Consider the following 25,973-nt stretch of genomic DNA (forward strand, 5'->3'; position numbering starts at 1 on the left):
AAGCTTTCTACAAACAAATGGAATTAATTCCTGTGATTGGCCAACTTTTGTCAGACACCACCTGCACTTTTTTCTGTCTCTAAAATGTCACTGTATCTGGTTACTATCTAACATTTGAATTGCACAAGAAAGTGCTTGTTCCCTTAGTGCAGCCATACAAGAAGCCAGAAGATACTGCAACAAAATCCCGTTCTCCATCCCTTTCCCTATCATTTTTATGAGTGCTTGAAGTGCCTGAAATTATCCTACAGGTGTAGGTCATACTGCCTTAAAACGGCCTTGACATGGCTTTACTTCAGGAAACTTTTGGATTTATTGTGTGCTTGGTTGGCAGGAAATTGCATTGCACTTAACTGGGAGGATGGCATGAGTGAATCTCAGATAAAAGGGTACTGTGAGAGTTGCCACCGTAATTAACAAATGAGTATTAACAGGGCTTTAAAAAATACACAGATACTTGACTAAAATCTTAAGCACTTCAGCGAAAACTCAGTTTGGTAAACAGAGTAAAGCATAAGTAAACACATTGACAGTATGTGGTAATCACAGCACTTACACAGGCAGGATGTTGCATTTCTAGTTTGAAATCCATAGGGAATATCTACTGAAAAAGACTGATTAAGTAAAGAACTTACTAATATTTCTATATTAACTAAAATCCAAAGTGTTGATGTAGCTTCTGTTTATCTTGTGTGATTATGCTACATGTATGGATTCACAGTCTAACCTCGTTAAAAACTTTAAAAATAAGTTTTGAAATATTCTCTTACTTTTTAGTAAAAGGGTATTCAGCATTATGTTCCTCTAGGGAGTCATATAAGTCATGGAAAAAATGGTGTTTTAAGATAATATTTTGATTTTTTCCTATGAAAATGATGGTGATAAATGTAAGCTATTAGTAAATTATACTCTGTTAATTGAAACATGGGACTGTTTCAAGTAAAATAACCTGTTGAAAGGTGGGTCTGTGAGGAGTCCAGGAGTGCCAGACCCTGAGTGATCACTTTTAACTAGGAGTATTTATTGGATGAAAGATTTAAGAAGGAATGCTCTCAAAGCAAAGTGTTCTCTGTGCCCCCCTCATTAGAGACTCCACTATTGGACTTTATTCAGCCCTGATGATAGGATATAATGTTGATCTCTGGACACCAGCTGGAAAGTCACAAATTTTCAAGGGACATACCTTAAAATATGAGGATTTCACAGTAAAAGACAACAGGGATTAATTAATGCATTACTCATGCAGTAATGTGGGTAAATAAAAGGAATCCCATTCAGATAGGAAGTTATGAACTCATGTAAAGGCTAAATAGATTAACAAAGACTAAAGACAGTTTGGGAGCTGTATGAATAGTTCAAAGTCTGAAAATGTAGCTCTCCTTTGCTATCTTAATAGAACTAAGATTTAAAATAATCTGACCTGATCATAATACCTTATTTCAGTCTAAGAATATTAATTATTGCTGTTTTTTTACACATTTATCAATGAAAAATCACGATTTTTCTGCCATACTCCATATTTTCTGATCCTGTAACTTTGAGTGTATCTAAAACAACCAAAATTTTTGTAAAATGTTTGTCATAGTAATTTGTATGTTTGAAATTGCTAATCCTATTCTGATCCTACTCTTTCTCTAAGAGCAACTCCACCTTATTTCCTATGTTTCCTTATATTATATACTGTACCTAATCATGCTAAAGGAGTTGAGATCAGGCATCAGATCTGTAATATCACCTTATCTGTGCAGCCAGGTCATTTCAGTGGTCAGTGTATCCTAACAGATTCTAAATATCTGACAAAGAGGCAGATTGGAAAATGTACATTGTAGTTCTTTTTAGTGTAGCACATCCTCCAGCAAGGTAGAAAAGGATTTAGCTAAACAGGTAAGAGTAAAAGGTTATTATATCAAGTATCCCAAATAACAGGATGTTTCCCAAAGATAATGATTTAACTTTTTAACAAACATCTATGTAGATATATGGAAGCATTAATTTTAAACTAGATTGAAAAAGATTTTTAATTATTTAACATTAGCATTGAAATGTATTACAGAGAAGTTGACAGACTTTACATCCTTTAAGTAACTCGTAAGTAATTCTCAGGAATTGTGTAAATTAGAGAAATACCATAAACAACAACCGTTACAGACAATTAGAAATCTTTAATTAATATTGTTCTAAAAAGCTCTTAATGTGCTTCCTGATCATCATGGGTAGTTGATGAAGGAAAACCAGGTTAGCCATGGACAGCATATGGGGGGAGCAATGATGGTGTGTCTGTAAACATTGAAATTATATGGGTGGAAGGTTTTTTGACATAGAAATTATTCCAGTTTTGTTTAGTATGTGCACAGGTGAAAACGGGGACAGAAATACATGATCGATGATGAAAAAAGAGCAGCTAAGTTTAGTGTACTGTGAGGTTACCAGAGTTCAGACCATAAGTGATGATGTTGTTCACTTTTGAAAAATAAGCGCCTTAAAATCACTCAGTTTTGATCTCCCAAATCTGAAATTCAGTAACTATCTGAGAGAATAAACTGGCAAACATGTTTGGTTTGTGTAAGTGGAGAAATAAATGATGTAAAATGACAAGGAGGGTAGAGGAGCCATGAGCATGTTAGAGAAGAGGTGGGAACGCTCTCCCAAGCCAAATAGGCCGTTGGTGTCCTTTTGGAAAGTGTCTGTGCCTTTTACATCAACTCTCAGTACTTGCTGAGAGGAACTTGTTATTGAAAAGCATGGTAAAAATGTCTGTGTGCATTTTAGAAGGATGGAAAGGCAAGTTAATGATCTTATAAAATGCAGGGAACGTGGGTCTAAGTGCAGCTGAGTGAAGGGAGGAGAGCTGAAAGGTGAAACAGAGATGCCAGCTGATATCTTTATTTTGCCAAGTGATTAAGAAGTGATTGTGGGTTCCTTGTTTATCACATTGCAGTGTTTCCCATATCAGTTTATTGTTTCCAAAATCCAAAGGAAACTGTTTCTTTGACAGCTGCTCTCTCTGAGCCAGAGACGCAGGAATCAAAGGAGTTCCTCCCTTTTCATGCTGCTAAATAAAAATTCAGTGAGTTGGATTAGACCCAGAGTGCTCTGATCTGCTTGCTTTGTCTCTTTGTTTATACAACCCAACTCTCTGTTTTTGCTGTCCTGACCTCTACACTGACAGGAAAAGGGCTTCTGAAAAAAATTAGTACAGATAAAATTCCTGTCATTTGTTTCCAGTCAGTATTGCAGATTCTTTTTAATGCTATGAGCAGAAATGACTGAGTGATTTCAAAGATGTTTTTATAGTCTTAAAATACGCGATTTTTCTTAAAGAAGGAGGGTTGCTTGCACCACATATTGAACATATGTACTAATGGATTTTCTAAGGTGGAATTAGTGAAATCAAACCATTCTAACAAAAGACTTCTAATAACTTCTTGTCTGTCATGTGAAGCTGGTGTGCAGTTGTTATGAAAGTAGCTGCTTTACTTCTAAATTAGGCAGCCTGAAATAATGCAAATTAAAGCACTGGCTCACAAAATCAGAGTAGTTGAAGATGTGAGGTACTTTGGGAGGTCTGTAGTCTAACCCCCCTTCTCCATGGATGATCCAGGGGTGCAGGTTTCTCAGTACCATGTCCAGTTGTGTTCTGAATATTGCCAGGGATGGAGACTTTGCAGCTTGTCATGGCAATCTGTGCCAGTGTTTAATTACCTGCACAGTGAAAAAAGCAAGGAAACAGCAGACAGACCCAAAACACCCAAATAAGTTTAAGAGGAGTTTTGTGAAATTTAGTTTCTTCTCATTGTCTCTTGTGTTGTCACTATGGTAGCACTGAGAAGTCCTGGGCTCTGTCATCTTTATTTCTGTGAGACTTTTCTTCCCACGCTTGACAGTCTCACTTCAGAGAAATAACCACATCACCTAGCCTGTTGGCAATGTTCTCCCTAGTAGAATACAGTCCTAGGTGCAGATTGACCAGGATATTGGAAAATAGAGTTTGGACTCCAGATTTCTGCATCTGTTAATGTGTGATGTCACCCAAATTGACTATATTTATTTCTATAGTGACAGAATCCAGGTAAAGACTTATTCACCACCTTTCTTACTGTCAACAGGGAGATTTTATTATAATGCTGTGAGTTCTTCTTCAGTGAAGTGTCATGCTCTACTCTTGATTTATTATTTGGAAAAATAGAAAAGGACATGACTTTCTGTTTGTTTATATTTTTATTCTTACAGATTATTTCAGTGGTTCTATTGGTAAAAAAAAAGGTACATCATCAGATTGGTGAGGTGGGCCTGTGTTTATTTGAACTGAAGAGGAATAATCAGGTTTCATGGTCAAAGGTTGGTCTCTTCTGGGAAAAGAGTGAGAGGGAGTGGTAGAGGAGGGATTGAAAAAACAAACTTTTTCCTGCTGGACTCTCTCTGTGGTGTTTGTTTCAATTCTGTGCTGATTCTGTCTTTCTTTGTGGGCAAAGCATGAAAGCGTGAGTGCTTCCAGTTCTGAGCAATGAAAGTAAAGTGGAGCCCTATCAGTATGGCACCCAATTAAAATGATTTTGTGTGAATTTGATTTCTGGTTTTGTGTTTCTGGTGGGAAATACACCCAAGGTATTGAAAACCACTTCTGTGTTACTTTCCTTATGATTAGATTCTGCAGTATGAATATGGACTGGTAATATTCCTCCTAGTAAGTCTATAGCAGCTGAACATTCAGTATGTTGAGGGCATTTCTCAGTATTCTATTCTGAAGCCTATAGCCTATAGTTTCACATTTCTGTTATAGAAGTGTTTTATGTGGAATTAGCTACGAACCACATATTTTAAATAGAAATTATCACATAATCAAGATGTTCTTAAAGGTTATGAAATGCTGTTAAAAGCAATCAATACAAAATAATAAAAATAATTTGATGAATTAAGCCCTAATTTTTAGTTTCCGAGTAGCCTGAAGAGGGCATAATGCACAGAAATTTAAATTGAGTAATCTGAATGCATGCAAGCAGAATGGCTTAATAAATGACATTGAATGCACTGCAGAAAATGTTGTAAATCATAATTCTGCAATGTTTCTGCCAAAACAATTGCCTTTGGTGTTGATTGCCAGTAAATCTGTTGGGAAAATAAGGCCTCAAGTCACAATTAGGAGACTGCTTCAATAATGGGTATTCATAGAATCACAGAACCCCAGGTTGGAAGGTACCTCAAGGATCATTTGGTCCAAACTTTTCTAGCAAAAGCTCTGTCTAGACAAGATGACCCAGAACCCTCTCCAGTTGAATCTTAAAAGTGTCCCATGTTGGGGAATCCAGCACTTCCTCAGGAGATTATTCCAATGGTTGATTGTTCTCTTGGCAAAAATTTTCCTCCTGTGTCCAACCACAGGCTGCCTAGGAGTATTCTGTACCCATGACCCCTCATCTTTTCCACGTGATTCTTTGTACAAAGGGAGTCTCCATCTTCTTTGTAGCCACACTTTGAATAGTGGAACATGGTGGTGAGGTCTCCCCTCAGCCTTCTTTTCCCAAGGCTGAACAAACCCAGGTCTCTCAGCCTTTCCTCACATGTCAGACTTCTCAGCCTCAGATCATCTTCATGGCCCTTCTCTGGACCCTGTCCAGCCCATTCACATCTCATTTCCACAGCAGAGACCAAATCTGAACACACTATTTCAGGTGTGACCCAACAAACAATGATTAGAGTGGGATAATGATTTCTTTATCTCTGCTGAGGATGCCCTTATTGGTGACTCTGTGTGAAAGTTCCTTCTCCATCTTTGTGGCTTTTTCTCCAATATGTTCTTCTGTCTTTTGTCCTGGGGGAGCCCAGAACTGCAGATGTGTCTCATCAGTGCTAAGTAGAGGGAAGGATCACCTGCTTTGACCTCCTGGCAATGCTCTGCCTTGTGCAGCCCAAAATGTCATTGGCAATTGAAAAAAAAAAAAAAAGTGATTAATACACTCTTGAGTTTAATCAGATTATGTCTTTCATAGAACATTTTGAAATACACAACATACCTTAAAAGCCTACATGATACCATTGATCTTGATATGACCATACACAGTGTTTGTAGGTAGTGAGAAGTTTAATACTTTCATGAAAAATAGCCCATCAAATAAACCCTGTGCTGAAATTCATATAATATTTCTTAGTTTTTTCCATTTACAAATTTGTTATTTGAAAGTACAAACTGGCAAGGAATGAGCAGTTCCAGTCACACACTGGAGTGTTTGACAAAGGAGCAGTGATGAAGGAGATTTTATGCATTTTTATGCATCTAATTAAAAGGACAAATGGAAAGCATCCAACCTCTTGTTGCCAGGCCTACTGATCAGGATTAGGCCTTGCAAAGATAAACAGGGTCTGTGAGCACCCGTTCATATGCAAAACATCTCCAGCCCCTGCTTTCAATCAGAGAGATAAAAGACTAAGTAGTACATCATGTTTTGATTAAGAGCTCCAACGCTGCATTTCCATTGGGTTTTGCTGTGCTTTGCGGGGTGAAAAAGAGACAGAGGAAGGCAGAGGAAGGAATAGGAATTAAAAAAAAAAAAAAGAATAATTTTCCTAGGAATGTGATGTATTTGTGGTCTTACATATTTTAAACCAGCTTCAAAAAAACGGTAGGTAGAATAAACCAGTTGTGTTTTGCTGGATCTGCCAGTGAAATAGGTGGCATATAAAAACCTGGAGAGCTTATGTTGACAGAGAGGGGAAATTGCTCTTTGGATAGATGCTCTTAATGTTGTCTGGAAAGAGAACATGTGAATAATTCAACCACTTTGAAAGAGTGCGGTCTTGGTGGGCGGCAGCTATAGCAGATTGAAACAGCAGAGTACATGACATGCCAAAGTCTAATGAAATAAATATTCTGGTACACAACTACATGCACATTTCACAACCACAAGTGCCTCTGAAGTGGTCCAGGTGCCTGTGAGACTCTCTGACACAGGTGCTGGGCTGTTTGTAGTGATGTTCCATGGTGTGTTGGTTTTGTACTTCAGTATCCCTTTCCTGGTGTTTAAAATAGGTCTCTCACCACCTTTATTATTGTTATTGTATTATTGTTACTATTGTTACTATTATATTTTTTTAAGAATAAAAACAATAACAATAGAAATATTATTGATGTTATGGTTATTATGATCATCATAATACTATTATTTTTTAAATAATCATGGAAAACACACATATTTTATTATTACTAATTGGGTTTTAGTGCCCTTCAGACAGTTTCTTGTATTAGACTTATTTTTGTATGTTTGCCACTATCTTTGCAAAATATTAAAATAAGAGTTTCATATATCTTGTCTGACTCTAAAGAAATGAAGCATTGCAAGACTTTTTATACGTTTAAAATACACTGCTCATTAAGAATTAATAATTCTTGATGATTAGGGATAATTAAGTATCATCATGCTCAGCGATTAATTACTCTTCTTTTTTTGCCAGCAGTGGGGTGATAGTTATAGTTTCTTTTTCTTTAGTTTCTTGGCTAATGTTAAGTAACTGGTTTTGGTGTTTTTGAAGAGACCAGACAACATAATTTGCTCATAAAATTTAGACTTAAGAAATATTCTTAAAGTTCTGATCCTGTTTATGTTCCTGTTTTATATAACATAGTATTCTCCTGGATTTTTGTGTAGAAGGATGTAACTGAACAGCACGAAAGCTACTAACTAAAATAAAAATTCCAGAAGGAAGCTGATTCTTTAGCTGAAAAGGCAAATTGGTCTTTAATGAGTACTAATTCTGGCAACCTAGGAGATTCAGATTAGAAGATTTTAGTCTTCTTAGGGAAAAATGATCAGATCAAAAACTTGGTGGTGTTCAGGCTAATACAAGTTCTAAATGCAGTGCAGTTTCCAGAATAAAAGAAAAAAAATTAAAAGCTGAATATTGAAGCCAGAGACAGATGGACATTATTGTTTTTTCTTTCTTTTCCCCTTTAAGTTCTTTTCCAGCTTTTTTTTTTTAAACTATTTATATAAAGGGTTCATTAAGCTGAGCAAAATTCATCATGATTTAGAATCACTTCTGCTTACCTTTTTCTCTCCATGTATGTTTACTTGTTTTTAAATGATTGTAATGGTTTGAGAGCCCCAAAATCCAATTCTCAAGTCCAAGCCCCCTTCCCTCATCTCAACCCAGTGTGAGATGGGTTCTCCAGACAACACACGACACTCAATATGGGGGGAAGGAATTATATTACAATGACTGTACAAATAAATATTATAATACATCAAATACAATCTTAACTATCTTTTCTATGATAAAGCAGTATTTACAATGGATCAAATCTCTTCTCCCTCCAAATAAAAGTCCAGGAGGGAAGAAGGAAGAGATCCTTTCCACTCTCAGAGCAGCAGTGTCTCTAGGGCAGCAGTCTCTCTCTCTCTCCCATGCAGCAGCTGTGGCTGGATTTTTTATCATTACACAGGAGGGAGACCTCCAAGCCCCTCTCAGCCCTTTGACTCCAGGTGAGGGTCTTTCTCTTCCGTGGGCTGCATTCACCAGGACAAAGGTTACTTCACCACGTCATATCAACAAAGTGCAGAAGCCTTTGTGACGGTCCTTATCCTCAGGGGATTCAAACTCCCTTGCAGAGCTCCCGTGCTCTGATCTTAGGCTGCTAGCTTAGCAGCAACAGGGGGGGGCAAAACCCTCCTCTGCATTCCGTTCTGGCCATCCCGGTCCAGCTCCAGGATGGAGCTTCTCAGCTCCTCTCTCTGCAGTGCATGCTGCATTTTAGGACTTCCATCCAGTAGGAGTCCACCCCCTCCACTTTAGGAGGGATCTCAAAAGGAGTTTGGGGGTTTTGGTTTTCAGTTCTTACCCCACAACTTTGTCCATAGAGATTAGTTCTGCTCTGTGCCAGCTCTCTTTCTCTCTCTCTCTCCTTGCACGAGTTCTCTCTGTGTTGCTGCATGCCTGTCTTTGCTGCTTATTCTTATCTCTTCTGGCTCTCTGCCATAGCCTCTGGTCAGTGTAGTTTCTGCCACTGCTCCTTCTGCCCACTCACAGTGGAGAAAACTCCTTCAGCTTTCTAGCTACAGGTACTTAGCCCAGCCTAACACTGTTCCAAGTCCCTGTAGCCCCCCAGCCTCCGGCTGGGGGGGGCATAGCCCCTTCTCCTGGTGGCTTTACAAGATGGCCACAAGGGGGGCTCCTGCCCCTTCTCCTCATGGCTTTACAAGATGGCCACTGTCCTCCAACAACTGCTACAACTACCTTCTTTTCCAGTCTGTGTGGTATGTTTATATTTTGCAGAAGCGCTCATTGTCTCAACCCTAAGGGACACCACCCCCTGGGGGGTTACCATTTTATAACTCGAGGGGGAAAACTGTTTTTTCCCCCACCACAGTGATGAATTAAGGAAATATTTCTTTGATCCTAAAAACAAATGCAATAGTTCATAAATCCTTTTTATTTTCTCCAGTAACAAAAATACTTATGTTCAGAAGTAGGAGAATGAGAGTGCCCAAATGTTTCTCTGAATAAATTTAGCATTTCTAACCGGGAAAAGTTTCTATGAGTATCGCAGAAATTTCTTTTCAGGGTATAACTGTGTGATCTGATGCCTTCCTATGCTTATTACTTTTTGATTTAAAATCTCTGTTAAGTCATTTGCTTAAGAGTCTTTGCTGTTCATCATCCAGATGCAAAATTCCTTTAAGTATTTAAAACAGTGTAGAATAATTTATCTACTCTCTTTTTTTTTTTTTCTGTGCAGTTCCAGCATACTAAATGATTTTTATTTTAGATTTTAAACTGGAATATATACAACTAGTATTATCTTGAACAAACATACCTTATTCTTAAGTATGCTGAAGAATGAGAACTGTTGGTTGAAGTGAGCACAACTCTGAATGTACAAGAATTGAGTGGCACACACCAAAAGAGTTTTTACTTTTTTCAGCATATGATTCAGTTGTTCACAGAATACCATTTTACTTAGGTAAGGGAAATAACTAGATGTTTTAGTTCCTAATTGGTTTGGTTTGTTGTTTTTTTCTTTTTTCTTTATTTTTCTCTTCCCAATATAAGTGTAATCACAGGACCTGCATAATAAGTTTGTGGGTTTACCTAGTAAATTAACCCGGATGGTTGTTTGGGGTGAAAAGACACTGTGTGCCATGTGCTCATCTTCCTATACCCTCACGACTGCTGGATAATGAGGACCTAAGTGAAATGCTGACTATATGAAGCATATGAATAATTTAATTTAGAGATAATGGGAGTTTTTTAGGTTTTATCACAGATGTACAGCTTTCTCCAATTTGATGATGCTATAAAATAAGGTTTAAGAGTAATTAATTTATATTTATAGTATATTAGTGACCAAATTTATTAAGGCATCAGATTTTATGCTGAATTATGGTTGCAGAATGAGTATTTTACATGTATTACTTGAGCTGAACACCTGCTTGAGAATTGCTCTTGCACCATGAGTTAGAAGAGTAAACATTTTATTTCTTATTGTTGCCCGTAAACAGAGACACAAACCAACAGAGTGCCGGTTTATGGGTGCTTTATTCGGGGCCCCGGGAACCTGCGGGCTAACGCCCCAAGTCAGGATTCCGACGACCCTCGTTCTCAGTTCAACTTTTATACACAAACAAGTTTACATGTATTCTCACGGCTAAAACAATTACAGTTTCTATAGCAACCCAGGTGCAGTAGTTTATAACAATTAACAATCATCTACTTTAATCATAAATCTGCTTAAGTTGTCCTACCCCCCTAGAAACTGTTTAACAGACCCTTACCACATCTAAGGTACAAATCGTTACGTACATGCTTGACTAAATCTTTTGATTATTGTTTCTACTTCTTCAGTACGTTCTATTCCCACGAACAAGGCTGCTGCTTAACTCACTACTGTAAAGTGTTGCTTTCTAGGCCTACCCTCTTACTTAAGCCTTAGCCATTCTACTACTAAATTTAAACTGCTTTGCAACAGTCCCCCCTTTTGAGCATTCTTCAGGCTTTGCTTGCAAGGATGCTCAAATACAGCAATCTTCAGGTTGCAGTTTCTTGATGGATGGGAGGTGATCCATTTTGCGGTGAGATTACTTCTTTTCTTGTTATAGCTTTCATGATGCGTCTCGTATGTTGACCTTCTTTTACAATCATTCCTAAAAGACACTTGTAAACAGTTATGGCTATGACAACAATTATTACAATCAATATTCCGTACTGGATAACAGAAGATATCCATCCTGACACATGGAGACCTAGGGAGCTGAATAATTGTCCTATCCAATTGTGTTCCGCTTCTTTCTGCAGTTTATGAACATTCTCGTCAATTTGTTCTAATTGATTAATATCTTTCTCTACTTCTTGAGTGACATTTGGGATGTGTACACAACAATGCTCATCCTTTGCATGCAGGTAACCGCAAACTCCATGTTCTTTGAGTAATATCAGGTCTAATGCCATGCGGTTTTGTATGGTCATTCTAGAGGTGGCTTGTAATTGTAAATTTAGATCTTTAAATCCTTTCTTAGTGACTGCTGCTAACCTTTCGGTCTGGCTCATCAATTTGAACAACATTTCTCTATTTCGATATGTTGAAATTGGGGCAAACAAAGATTCTAGTGCCCATCCGAATTTAACTCCTGCTGATGGCTCATGCCAATCTGTTAGTTCCAGATCAATAATGTCATTACTAACTTCTCTTTTCTCCCGTGGTCGCATCTCTGCTGGTGTTAACTTCTCTTTTCTCCAGAGTGGACAAAGAGTAGGTATCCCTAGTGTGACAGGTACAACCGGACCGTCTAGTGGCATGTGGGTGGTCCATTGACCATGTCCCATGACCCATACTAGGTTTCCGGGACTTCTAACTGTGGTAGTGTGACAATCAATGTTTTTCACATATCCTTTAATAGTATGGTTATATCCTCGACACTCACATCCTAACTGCAGAAGTGTTTTGACTGGCATTAAGCCTATTTCATCGTCTGGGGTATCACATGTATATATTCGGGTACAATTCCAATCCTCTTTTGTATGTGTTTCTGTCCTCCAATTATGATTCCCTCTATTTCCTGTAGAATAAGTTTGATTCTTTTTCCCCTTCCAGTGAATGCACCACTGTACCTTTCCAATATAACTATATGTCTCTAGCAGGCTGGGTCCCCAAATTGTTTGCCATTCTTCCATGGTTGTAGAACTGGTAATATTTTGACAGACCTCTTCTTGTTTTTCTCGTTTTACTGAAGCCGGAACTTTAGAGCATGGGTGTGTTGAATTTGTAACTAAACAGTATCCTTTTAATTCATTAATTGTTTCACTTGTTACCCATGTCCCAATTACTACCCATCGGAAATATCCCGGCATCTGTTCACATTGCTTCTTCATCATTTTGTCACTTAATAAACATACATCTATCGTTTCGCTCCATGTGATGGTTACAAATTTGCAATTCCTTGTAATATTCTTAAACATTTTGGGTATTTCTGGCACTGGAATTATTCCCCATGGAATTGGGTCTCCTGCTGCATAAGGCATAGGGAGACATGCAGTAATTTTAGTAACGTTTTGTACTTTCCCAAAATCTCGAATTAGGCCCACAATTAAATTTTCCTGTTCTATTTCTCTATTCGGAATCTGCAGATCTCTCACATGTCGAGTTTTCCTAGGGGGTATAACTTGTACCTTAGTCATTATTTCCCGAGTTGTGTTTATCATGTGTATTTCTACATACCCATAATCAAAACTCCTTTGAATCCAAACTACACACATGTATGTCCCTTCTACGGTTTTAGACACCTCAGGTACCTGCAGGACGGTATAACCCTTTTGTTGTGTCGCATCCCAAACTGTTGTCACTCCTTCTGTTATGATTCGATCTTGATCCCTCCGTTTCCACTTGACGTGGACATCTCTTAATTCAGCTCCCTGGTCATCTGAAAACAGACAAGTTAAGTTTACATCAGTGTGTTCTGGTACAAACAAATAAGGATCTGGGGTTTCAATTCTCACGGTGGTCTCTGCTAGACTTATCAACCCCAGGAATACCACAATCTTCAATTGTTGGCTCGAAATACCATCTTTGTAGGTGAGTGAGGTTCTACCGACCATGAGACTGGAACCTTCTTGACTCGGGTGTAATGGATCCAATTGTCGATTCCCTCGACTTTCACCGCCGTATAAGTGGTCATTATCACCTGGCGAGGACCGTCCCATGTTCCCTTTAATGGTTCCACTGACCAGTTTTTCACGTAGACTTGGTCTCCTGGAGAAATGTCATGAACCGGATTCTCCAGGGGCAGAGGCCGATTCCACTGCAGCGCTCCTCTGAGGGCTGTGAGGGTCTTATTCAAAGATAACACATAGTTAAATACTGCCTGATCACCCACTACATGAGGATCCCCTTGGTAAGTAGCCACATGATAGGGCTTGCCATACAATATTTCGTATGGACTTACTCCTATTCTTTCCCTTGGTTTAATCCTAACTCTCAGCAGAGCGAGGGGTACTGCTTGGGGCCACTGGATTTTGGCTTCCTGACAGATCTTCTTCAATTGACCTTTTAATGTCTGATTCATTCTTTCTACTTGTCCACTAGACTGCGGTCTCCATGGTGTATGGAGATTCCATGTTATCCCTAATACAGCTGACACATCTTGGACTATCCCTGCTGTAAAGTGCGGTCCTCGATCAGAGGACAACCCTAGGGGAACTCCAAATCTTGGGATGATTTCCTTCAGAAGGGTTTTCACTACTTCTTTTGCCTGATTGGTCCTGCATGGAAAAGCTTCTGGCCACCCTGAGAAGGTACAAACATACACTAGCAGATATTTAAAAGTTTGGGCCTTAGGCAACTCAGAAAAATCTACTTGCCAATAGTCTCCTGGTAACTGTCCTACTTGTAGTTTTCCCATTTGTACTTGCTTCCTGACTACTGGATTATTCTTTATACACATAGGACACATTGCATTCACCCTTTTAGCTAGTGTTAACATCTGGTTTGAGAAAATTTCGTTTTTCAAGAATTTCACTAGTGCTTCTGCACCCCAGTGGCACTTGTTGTGTTCCATCTCAAGCACTGCTTTCATTATTCTGACTGGTAAAATTACCTGTCTCGTAGGAGTGGTATACCACCCCCTGATATTTTTCTTTGCTTCCATCATCACAGCTAATTTCTCATCTTCAGGTGAATAATGCGGTTTCTCTTCCATGAATGCTATTGCTGGATTATTCCGGGTTGGTAAAAGAACCATTTGAGTCCATACCTCTCTCGCAGCCCTCCTGGCTGCTTGGTCAGCGTATCGATTTCCCTGAAACTCTCGTCCTGGATCAGCCTGGTGTCCTCTGACATGCATTATTGCCACTGCTGAGGGCTTATGTATTGCCTCTAGCAATTGTAAAATTTCTTCCCGATGTTTAATCGTTGTCCCCTGAGAAGTAAGAAGTCCTCTCTCCTTCCAGAGTGCTCCGTGAACATGAACTACCCCAAAAGCATATTTGGAGTCAGTCCATATGTTAACTCTCCTTCCTTGGCTTAATATTAAAGCTCTCACCAATGCCCATATCTCGGCCTTTTGTGCAGACGTACCTGGGGGTAGTGCAGTCGCTTCTATCACTTGTTGTAAAGTGACTACTGCATACCCAGCGTACCTGGTGCCGTTTTCCACAAAACTAGATCCGTCGGTGTACAGCTCCCAGTCAGGATCTGTCAGTGGTTCGTCCTTCAAGTCTCTTCTGCTCGCGTAGACTTGTTCAATGGTCTCTACACAGTCATGCTCCAGGGTGCCTTCTTCCTGTGTAGACCTAAGGAATTCTGCTGGGTTGAGATGGTTAGTAATTTTCAGTTCAACATCATCTTGTTCTCTCAACAAAGCCTGGTATTGCAACATGCGGCTGGAGGAGAGCCAATGCCCCCCTTTTTGCTCTAGAACTGCTATGACCATGTGGGGCACGTACACTATCATGTGTTTTCCCAGAGTCAATTTGCGTGCTTCCTGTATTAAAATGACCGTCGCTGCCACAGCTCTGAGACACCCCGGCCATCCCCCACTTACTGCGTCTAGCCGTTTGGAGAAGTACCCAACCGGTCTCTTCCAGGATCCTAGACGCTGAGTGAGGACTCCTAAGGCCATTCGCTGTCTCTCACAAACATAGAGCTGAAATTCCTTGGTTGGGTCTGGTAGTCCCAGGGCAGGTGCTTCCTGGAGGGCTTTCTTCAGTTCCTGGAATGCTTTTTCTTGCTCTGTCCCCCAGGTTAGCTTGGACTCCTTTGCTGCTTCATACAGTGGTCGAGCAGTCAGTCCGAAGTTAGGAATCCACAGCCTGCACCATCCGACCATTCCTAGAAAAGATCTCAGTTCTTGATTATTTCTAGGCACAGGTATAGCACATATTGCTTGAATTCTATTTGTTCCCAGGCGCCGGACTCCTTGGGAAATTTCACATCCCAGATAGATAACTTTCCGTTTTACTAGTTGTGCTTTTTCTTTTGAGACTCGGTAGCCTGCTTGGCCCAGCATGTTTAACAGTTCAATAGTTAACTGACGACAAAGTCCCTGTTCTGTAGCTCCTAAGAAAATGTCATCTACATATTGCAGTATTATATATGAAAAAGGAGATTCTTTTACCTGAGTAGTCTTCCATTCCTCTAGTTCCTTTGCTAACTGATTACCAAATATTGTAGGAGAACACTTGAATCCTTGTGGTAATCTGGTCCAAGTAAGTTGTCGCTTTCGTCCAGTCTCTGGGTTCTCCCATTCAAAGGCAAAGATTTTCCAACTTTCCCGTGCCAGTGGTATGCAGAAGAAGGCATCCTTTAGATCAATAACTGTAAACCACTGAAATTTCTCAGAAACAGATGTTAACAAGTCTTGCACTAACCTATACTTACCATTTTTTTTTTTTTTTTTTTTTTTTTTTTATCGGAAATATGGGGGTATTAAATTCCGACTCACATTCTTTTGATATCCCTAAATTAAAAACTGTGTGATCATTGGAGCTATCCCTTTCCTAGCTTCTAAACTAATTGGGTATTGCTTCACTCTAACAGGTTGTGCTCCTTCTTTTAATTCTATTCTAACTGGGGTGGCTGCTTTAGATTTCCCAGGAACCCCGGTCTCCCACACCCAGGGTACAACAGCCTGTTCAATCTCTTGGGGTATTTCTTCCTTTTCCACTTCTTTCACAACAAAAATTTTCGCTAAATTTTCTTCTGGAATTTCTATCTTGACTCTCCCTTTTTCAAATATAATTTTAGCTTGCAAGGCTGAAAGCAAATCCCTTCCTAATAAACATTCAGGACTGTTAGGCATGTACAGAAATTGATGATCTAATTCTCTTCCCTTAAATTTGATATCTAGAGGTCGCAGAAATGTTCTTTCCTCTATCTGTCCTGAAACTCCCACTACCTGTACGGTTGAATCACTTAATGGCCCCATCAATTCATTCATTGCCGAAAAACTAGCTCCAGTATCTATTCTAAATTCCGTCGGCTCCCCCTCTACTTGCAAAACAACCTTTAAGTCTGAATCTAGCCGGCTCTGTCTTCCACAACTCCCTCTACCAATAATTCCTGGTAAATTTTTAACTTTTTATAATCTGCGGGGTTATTAGCGTCCCAATCGGGATCCTCCCGCGGTACAAAATCATTTACCGTCCCCCGCGCTGCCCGAGGCAGGGTACGAATCCTTTCCTTTGCTCTCTCCACCATCACCTTTAATACCATTTCTTTTTCTGTTGAATCTAAAATTGTATCTATTAATACCTGTAAATCATTCCAGTCCGGGTCTTGTGTTTTTATAACCATTTTTATAACACGAGCCACCCGCTCAGGATTTTCTCTATATGTCCCAGCTGACTGTTTCCAAATTAGTAAATCATTAGGCGAAAAAGGAACTTTTATCATGATTTTTCCCCTGCCTGCTCCAACCGCTTCTCGCAAGGGAGCCATCAATCTAGGGGGTGAGAGCGAAACGTCTGTCTCCCTCCCCCCTCCCCGTCTTCTTTCCCTCTCCCTTCGCCCTTTCCGAGTCCGTTCTGCTAGAGGAGTTCTGTCACATTCCCACCCCCCTGTTTCTTCCTCATCCGAGGATGATTCTAACGGGGGCATGGTGTGTGATTGTGCCCTTGCACGTGAAGGGAGACTATTTCTCGGGGGCGCACTTGGAGTTACTCCGGGGGAGACTAACAAAGACACATCCTCCTCTGGTTCTGAAAACCGTATTTTCCGCTCATGTTTATCATCCAATCCTTTCAATATCTTTATACTCCGCTCTTGACATTTCTTACATTTATCATCCTCCAGTTCCAGTTCTTTCAACACTAAGATACCACATTCCTTTTGCCATTCAGTGTTTTGTTCTAAATAATAAAACAAATCCAGATATGGTATTTCATCCCACTTCTCATTCTCTCGTAAATATCGCATCAAAGGGGTTATAATTTCCAGAGTCAGTGATCCATTTCTGGGCCACAGCATTCCTCCTGTTTCATATTGAGGCCATACATTATTACAATAATCAATCAACTGTTTCTTGCTTAACTCTTGTCCAAAATTTCCTTCCTTCCAATGTTTTAACAAGCAACCAAGCGGAGAATCGCTAGGGATATCTTTTTCTGTGCAGGATAGTGCTCTAAAGGTTTTAAATGACATCATGCTTGCTACTTGCTCACACACACACCACAATCTAAATTCATCAAATTCACAATAACACAACAACACAAAACAATACTTTTAACGACCAGCACGATAACACAACAATATAAACCAGAACAAAACCAAAACCAAAACCAACTCGCCGATTCTCCCTCTGAGAGGCGAGTGCTGGTACTGCGCAGCTTTCGCCGCGTCTTACGACCAGCGCCTAGGCTTCCCAACCAAGGTACCTTTAGCCCAACCCAGCGGGACACTCACTATCCCGTCTTATAGGCAGGCTCCCAACCAACAAACCTAAAAGAATAAAGCACCTTCGGGCTTACCTAGAGGGTTGTCCGGCGGGCACGGGTCGGGCACGGGTCGATGTCTCCCCAGAAATCACCTGGTTGCCGGCATGGAGTAGATCAGCTCGTGAGCCGCCCAGCTACCCCCGGAGTCCCATCTGGGTCGCCAAAACTGTTGCCCGTAAACAGAGACACAAACCAACAGAGTGCCGGTTTATGGGTGCTTTATTCGGGGCCCCGGGAACCTGCGGGCTAACGCCCCAAGTCAGGATTCCGACGACCCTCGTTCTCAGTTCAACTTTTATACACAAACAAGTTTACATGTATTCTCACGGCTAAAACAATTACAGTTTCTATAGCAACCCAGGTGCAGTAGTTTATAACAATTAACAATCATCTACTTTAATCATAAATCTGCTTAAGTTGTCCTACCCCCCTAGAAACTGTTTAACAGACCCTTACCACATCTAAGGTACAAATCGTTACGTACATGCTTGACTAAATCTTTTGATTATTGTTTCTACTTCTTCAGTACGTTCTATTCCCACGAACAAGGCTGCTGCTTAACTCACTACTGTAAAGTGTTGCTTTCTAGGCCTACCCTCTTACTTAAGCCTTAGCCATTCTACTACTAAATTTAAACTGCTTTGCAACATTATGGTAGAAGAAAACAATCAATGAGATTGAAATTAGTATTTCAGCTGGTCCTCTGTGGTTATATGTGTAATATTAGAATACTGATTTGAGGTACAAACTTTCCAGTCATCCATACCATCTTCATTTTGATACCACTGTAAGTCAGGCCATTCTGAAGTCTGGAAAAGCATGTGCAAGGGGTGGTTGATTTGGACATAATCTTAGATTTTTTGTCTCTGAAACTAGGAAAAGAATGAGGTAGAATTTAGGTTTCATTATTTGGTGAAATCACACTTCAGATTCCTTGGTATTTATGATTCTATTCAGTTTATGCGTTGCTTCATGCATAATTGGTGCAAATATATGTAGTTTCACTCTTCTGATCTATGTTTTCAACAGAAATCTAATTCAAATATGCATGAACACAAGCAGGGTTTTGGTTTTAGAAATGGATGGGTACAAGACATGCATATACAATTTCTTTGTTTATCTGTCCGTATCCATGGACAGATAAATTACTGGTTGGGGTTGGAAGGGACCTTAAAGGTCATCTTATTTTATCTCCCTTCCATGGGCAGGGACACCTTCCACTAGTTGTTCCAAGCCCTGTCGAATCTGGCCTTGGACATTTCCAGGGATGGGGCAGCCACAGCTTCTCTGGGCAACCTATAGCAGGGCCTCACCACCCTTACAGCCAATAAATTCTTCCCTAATATCTAATCTGAACCCACTCTCTGTCAGTCTGAATCAATAGTCTCCCTCCATCTTTCATGTCAGTTCCTTTCAGGTACTGGAAGGTCACAATTAGGTCACCCCAAGGCCTTCTCTTCTCCAGGCTGAATAATCCCAATTCTCTCAGCCTTAATGATGTCCTACACTTATTTCCTAAGAAACTAACAGGGCTGGTCAAAATATCCTGGAATACTTGTGTTTGCCATACAAGCATTTTCTGCATAGACTATGGGATGCAAATGCTGAGACTTCAAATCCCCATGGATATGTTTCAAATATTGTGTTTCAATCTGAGTAATGCTTTTTTTATTTCTTTTAACCACCAAAAAGATCATGGGTTGCAGTTATTTATCCTGTGTAGCATTCCACTCTCTGGAAGGTAGGGTTGGGAGTGATACACCTGTGCATGGATTCAGAGCTTCAGAGGGAAAGTCCAGGATATCCGTAAATTCCTGAGTCCTTTCTCTAAATCCCAGCCAGTACCTTTTGTAGCTCCTCATAGCTTTGAACAGCAATAACTATTTGGCTTCTGTTGACTGTGTTTGCTCAACTGGTCTTTCTAGCTGCAAGTGTAGGGAAAATTAGAGAGAAAAGAACAGCTGCTGCTGTGGTAACTGCCTTAGAATTAATTTTTCTTCTAAACATACTTAGCAGTTTTCATGGAGTCTGGTACCTTTCATGATGTAAACAGAAACAAGAGAGAAGTTCCTCATTTGTAGGAAATGCCTTGGTCTCATTTCCAGCCTAGTCTGGAAGCAACTTCAGCTTTAAATGCATATTTATTGCTATGAATCAACAATTAATGTGTTTTATAAACCAGACCAACAAAAAACCCCACAAAAAAGTAAGATAAAAAGAGTGTGTTAGTTCCCAGACTGTCAGATGTATTGTAGCAAAAGCCATCAACGGGGAAGTGCCAAGAAAGGAAGATCCTGAGGAAAAGGTAAGATGTTATTAGAAATGTACCAGAACAGAAGAACTGAGATCTCCTATGTCCAGTTCTTCTAGGTTGTGATAGTAACATATATATTCATTAAAAAATGTTTGTTTCCTAGTTTATTTATCTCTTAAAGTAACTAGAGATTTAGAAAGGGTGAAAAGCTCAGTTCCAACAGCTTGCACTTAATTAAGATGACAACCTAAAGTGAGTACTATAGGGCTCAGTAGAATATACTTGTCTAAGTATTAATGTTGTTTAAAAGGCACCATAATACCTGAACCATGCCATTTTCAGATCTTCAAAACCATTTTTTTGTATTCAGTTCTCCACACAAAAAACCCAGTTCTTATGGTAGATGAGTCCTTCCTTTACATTAACCAGTTTTCTCATGTTGGGACAATATGAACTAAAAACGTTCCTATTGAGGCGCAGTTTTCATCGTTAGTAAGGAATCTGAGCTACACAGATACACCTGAGAAAAGGTTCTGAGGAGTTGCTGCAGCCCTGTGTTAGTACAAGATCTGCATAGGCACAGGCAGTGATGAGATCAAGGCTTGTAACAGGATCATGATTGTGGATCAAGATTAAAGCCCCAAAAAACCAGGAAGAAAAACATTTTTAAGAGGTCAATCTCAGTGTATTATATTCCTGTTATCTAGAAGTATAAAGTAGCATAACCAGTTCTGGCAAATTCAATTTGAATTGACAACAAATTTTATTTTTTAAACAAAAAACATTCTTGAAGGTGTTCCTTAGTTTCTCCATTTGCAAGAGGAGGGCAGTAAGGGTGTGAAAAAACATGAAGATAGAGACATGTCAACATATTTAAGTACAAATATGCTCTTGCTGGAATTGAGAAAAAGAGGCATGTCTTGATTAAAAATTCCTATTACTTTCCTCACCTTCTTAGGCAGGTCAACTTTTTAATCATCCTCTAATGAGGACAGAATTTGGTCCTTTAAGATTAATTTTTGCAGATGAGAAAACTGTCAGTGTCACTTGATTTATTCAAAAATATGACTGAATGGGCTGTAATTTATAAGGGGAACAATGACAGTCATAAAAAAGAAAATATTTAATTTTAGCTTCTGTTTTTTCTGGCATGAAATAAGAAACATCTGCAGGAGTCATTAGCTTGTAACTGAACAATACATTAGCCTAAGTCTGCAACAAAAAAGAGCAGTGGATTAACTTTGTCCTCACTAGTGGTGTCTTTGGGGTCAGCCTTGGTTACATTAAAACAACATATCCTGACCAATGCAACATAAACAAAGTAAATAAATATATCAGGTCCTTCTGAAACATCAGTATGTTCATCACTTGCCCTTTCAGGGTGGAAGAAGGGACCTAAACACTTCCAAAGAATCAGTAATTCAAGATGAAATAGAATAATTACATTTTGAGTATTGCAGCTGAATATATGAATGCCCAAAGACCATGAAATAAAAAGTTTACTAAAATAAAGAGTGTGAATATTAAACTAACAGGCTATGAATCTTGATACTGCTTAGAACTGGGATGTGTTAAGCATTTCTTTCATGCATCTCACAGTTAAATAGAGAAAGAATTAAATTATACAGTTTTTCTCTGGCCTTGCAGAAACCAAACTGATAGAAATACTTTAGGAGAAATATCTGATCCTTGCTTAGCAAAAATATATACTAAAACTACAATAATCTAGTTAATCAGCATTGAATTAAATGGGGTATTTTTTATACAATTTCATTTTCCACTGAATTTGATTTCATACTCTGTAACAAATAGTGTTGCATCTGTTTCTCATGAACTTTGTTCATTCAAAAGTGGTCCATAGTGGCTGCACTGTTTTGCTTTGACTTGGCAGCCCTAAATCTCAGCCCTGTTTGTTGCCTTTCTTTGCAAAGTTTCTTGTCTACTTCAGCTTTGTAGGGCTGATTGTTCTGTGAGACATGTGGTGTTGGCAGAAGCCTTTGCCCAAGAAGAAAACTACATTTTCTTTGCTAAAGTCACTTATCTTGGTGTGACAGGTCTACCTGGAACCTGAGAAGTCTATAGGTGAAGTGGGGGTGGGGATGGGACTTGTGGGTCAAAACTCAATAAATCTACTTTGTTTGCACCTTTACAGTCTTCACAACCATATTTGAATAGTAAAGAGACAATTTAGCTTTATAAACATTGGATTTTTTTTTTTATGTCATTTCCCAGTGTGGCAACAGTCTGTCTGGTGAGAACTGGAGCAGCAAAGAGGATGTGATTAATAGAAAACCAGAGTGCAGTACAGTGAAACATAACAGCAAGGGCCTACCTGGTGAGATCAAAGTGATGAAGGGAACCTGAATAAAAGGCATCAAAACAACCTAATAAAGCAGCTCAGCAGCATCACAAGAGAAGGGGAGGGAACTGATTCCACAGCTCAAAAGAAACTCCAGGAAAATTAAGTTTCTTGCGGTTTAGTAAGTGGTGTGAGTGATCTGTAGGATTGTGTCGTCTGCAGGACTGTGTCGTCTGCAGGACCACAAATTTCCACTCTTTGGGAGTACAGAAAACTCTTAGGCTGCAGATGGGTTCCCAAACCCTTTGTCAGGGCAAAATGGTGATAGAGGGGCTGAAAATACAGGTGCCATTCTTCAGGGAAAGAAGAACAAGTTAAAAAAAATCATAAAAAATAATCTATGTGCCCCTTAACAGGTGTTCACGGTTCATTATTCACAAGCATGCCACTTGAATAGAATTAAATTTCTGACTGGCTATGAGGATTCATCAACATTAGGACCAGAATAGGGCCATTAGGAATTGCAGTTTGACCTCTGTAAATCCCAGAATGTCATCACACCCAAATATTGCTGCAGGCAGCCCAAAGAGCCCAATAAAGATTCGCTTTCTCAGAGAACTTACAAATGGGATACACCCAGAAAGAAGAGAGGATTTCAGAGTAGGGAGTTTGATGAGGTGAGAGAAGCCCAACTGAAATAGCTGTTAGTCTCTACTCTAAAAGTAACTGGAAAATTGTTTAGATTATGCATATTTCAGAGTATTTTTTTCCCTGACCCTTTATATGGCTACCACTGTGGTACAATATACAGTTACAACTTCATGTAGAGAAGTCACTTCATATGTTGAGGTGGATGTCTCCAATTTACTGAACTTTGTTATCTTTGCCAGCATAATATGTTAAAAAAAAAAAGGGGCAGCTTTTCAGCATGGTGTTTATTTTCTATATATAAATTCTGCCCAGGTGCTGCTCTGTTTGTGTTTTCATCACCTGAGTGACAGAATTCTCTACCCCTTATTTCTTATTATATCTAGTGTTTCCTGTTCTGGCAACATTTGTCTTTAATTTTTTTTTTCTTCAGTATTTTCAAGCTTCTGCTGAAATGTAGACACAGGAACTGGTTACTTTAATACAGTCTGGTTTAGCAGCATGATAGGAAACACCAAAATAATTTTATGTGTTCATTTTTAAAACCAAATATTAGCAATGGCTGTTATCCACTTATTATAGTGTGCCCCAAATGAAATTGGATGAGAAATTTTAATTTCTCCAGTACCATTGAGCATCTTCAACCCATAAGTATAATTTTATTGCAGAATAGCAGCAGGTGACAGGCTCATACTTCTGAGTGGTGATGCAGACTACATGATGTGTATGGAAAGCTGATTAGAATTATCCTTTAAAGGCTTCAGGGAGACTAAGAAAGGCAAAAGAACTTTAGAAGGTGAAGAAGAAGAAATATGGCCAGAAAGCATTTTGATTTTGTTGTTTCCTTGTTTCTAGTTTGCTGGTTCAGTTTCTAGTGTATAACATGGATCTACTATTAACATATTTCCTCCTTAATGTTATTAGGAAGGAAACATCATCTGCTATTCCTTGGTTTTTACCAAGTTGCTCAGTCCCCTGTCACTTTTTAAGTTGCCTGATAAATCAGGTATAAGATTATCAGAAGAAAAAGAAAGCTCATTAATTTGAGCTGAGGAAGACAGAAGCTTCTGGCAGTTAAAAAAAAAAAGGAAAAAAAAAAGAATCCTTCTCCTGTGACCTAACTGACCAGGCTGATGCACAGTAGCCAAACACAGACCAGCAACTACAAGACCTCACCCAAATTTGTGGGGCCACAGATGAAACAAAGATTGAAGATGTTTTGGAAAACAACTAGAAAGAACCTCACAAATCTCTTTGCTCATTGAGGTTTGTGTTTCATGTGGCAAAATTGTAGCAAAATTTACATTTACATCATTTTCTGCTGGGAAAACTTGACCTAATTACAGAGGAATTAATTATCCTGGAGCTGTAAGCTCAAATTTTGTCCCAGCTAGACTACACTTTAGTGATATCAGTGGATATCTGCAATATATAGGTCTTAATTGTCTGTCCCTGAGTGGTGTGAGGGGACATTTGAATAATTCTCAAACTGCAAGATAGTACAGTAAAAGAAACACAGCCAGTGGAAGGTAAATATAAATGTGTATTTTACTGATTTATTCCAGGTCAGCAGGAGACAATAAATTCAGTCAGTCACTTTTGCATTTATGAAATGGATCTTATGTAAAGAGCTTTGTGTGGCACAAAGAATCAAGAAGAAGATACATAAGGGGAGGAAATTCAGTCAAATACTGGCTATTTTGCTTTAGCAATAAGACACTTTGCTCTTTCAGCCTACACAGAGTAGGAGTATTTGCTTCTATCTAAGTTATGTGCATGTATTTTTTTAAATCTATACCATGTCATTGTGTCTTTTTAATGCAGAGTCATGGATAAAATTCACTAGATTACAACATGGAATATTTATGAAGCAGAAGGATTTGCTCACCAGATGAATATTTCATGACTACTATATTTTATGTCTTATTTCTTCAACATATCTTGTACTTAGTCACAATAATCTTCAATGTAGAGTGTGATTGCAGAATGCTGCACATAGTGATTAACACAGACTTTAAAATACATGGTTTAAGGTAAATTTTAATATTCTAATTTTATATTCTAATGCATTTTCTTAAGAGGATTATTTTCTGTTGGGTGAAGTCATCATAAAATTCCTGGTGAAAAAAGGTTTTGGAGGGGGGAAAAATTAGTGTTGTTTGGGATTAGTTTTTGACTTTTTGTCTTTAATTTAAGTATTCGTTAGATTTAAATAACTCCACTGACTTAGTAAGTCAGTATTTCGTGTTAACATTAAAAATGCTGTATAAAGTTGAGCAATTGACAATGCAATAAAATTGCATCTGTTAGCATTTAGATCACCCATCTCTGAACCTGAACTTTTCTTTGCATGAATATTAACTGGAAAATGCCACAGGGGCCATGCAAATTATTCATACGTTCATGTTAAATTCAGAAGGAATTTTTAACTTTAAAAACAAAACATATCTTTGACCTAAAAAGTAACAGAAGAAAAGTTTACCATAAAAATTTAGGAAAATATTTAGGAAAATATATTACTGAATTTCCTTTTAATTTTTGTGAGACAGTGTTTGTTGATGCCTAATTTTAAATTTTTTTAAAAAATATTCCAAGTGTTAAAAAATGGTCAAATTTTTATTTTGTTTCTTGAAAGGATTGAAATTAAGATGAGATGTTTCACTACAAGCATGGAAATTTTTGATTGATCCAAATACAAATAATTTCACTTCTGCTTAATATATGCTGGTTTATATATATACATATATATAAATATATATATAGATAAATAGGGGGAAAAAACCAGAAAAACAAAAAACAAAAGGTTATTCTTCAGGTTCTGTCTTGAAGCAGTTAATGATGGAGAAGAAAAGCTAGTAA

General features: G+C 38.7%; 2 protein-coding genes across 4 annotated transcripts in view; one reads left to right on the top strand and one right to left on the bottom strand.

The window, feature by feature from the left end:
• The window catches only part of EDIL3 (EGF like repeats and discoidin domains 3), a 235,942-nt gene that overhangs the window by 64,939 nt on the left and 145,030 nt on the right, over positions 1-25,973 (top strand). The window lies entirely within an intron of this gene.
• Positions 15,900-17,946, bottom strand: LOC127479597 (uncharacterized). The gene is made up of 2 exons (XM_051806765.1): positions 16,532-17,946; positions 15,900-16,376 (listed from the first exon to the last, which is right to left on the bottom strand). Exons 1-2 carry the CDS (start codon positions 17,621-17,623, stop codon positions 15,939-15,941), a joined length of 1,530 nt encoding a protein of 509 aa, XP_051662725.1. The 5' UTR covers positions 17,624-17,946; the 3' UTR covers positions 15,900-15,938.

The sequence above is a fragment of the Manacus candei genome, unplaced genomic scaffold (assembly GCF_025592945.1).
Source record: "Manacus candei isolate 608988 ecotype Guabito, Panama unplaced genomic scaffold, ASM2559294v1 h1tg000068l, whole genome shotgun sequence".
Classification (NCBI taxonomy): Eukaryota; Metazoa; Chordata; class Aves; order Passeriformes; family Pipridae; genus Manacus; species Manacus candei.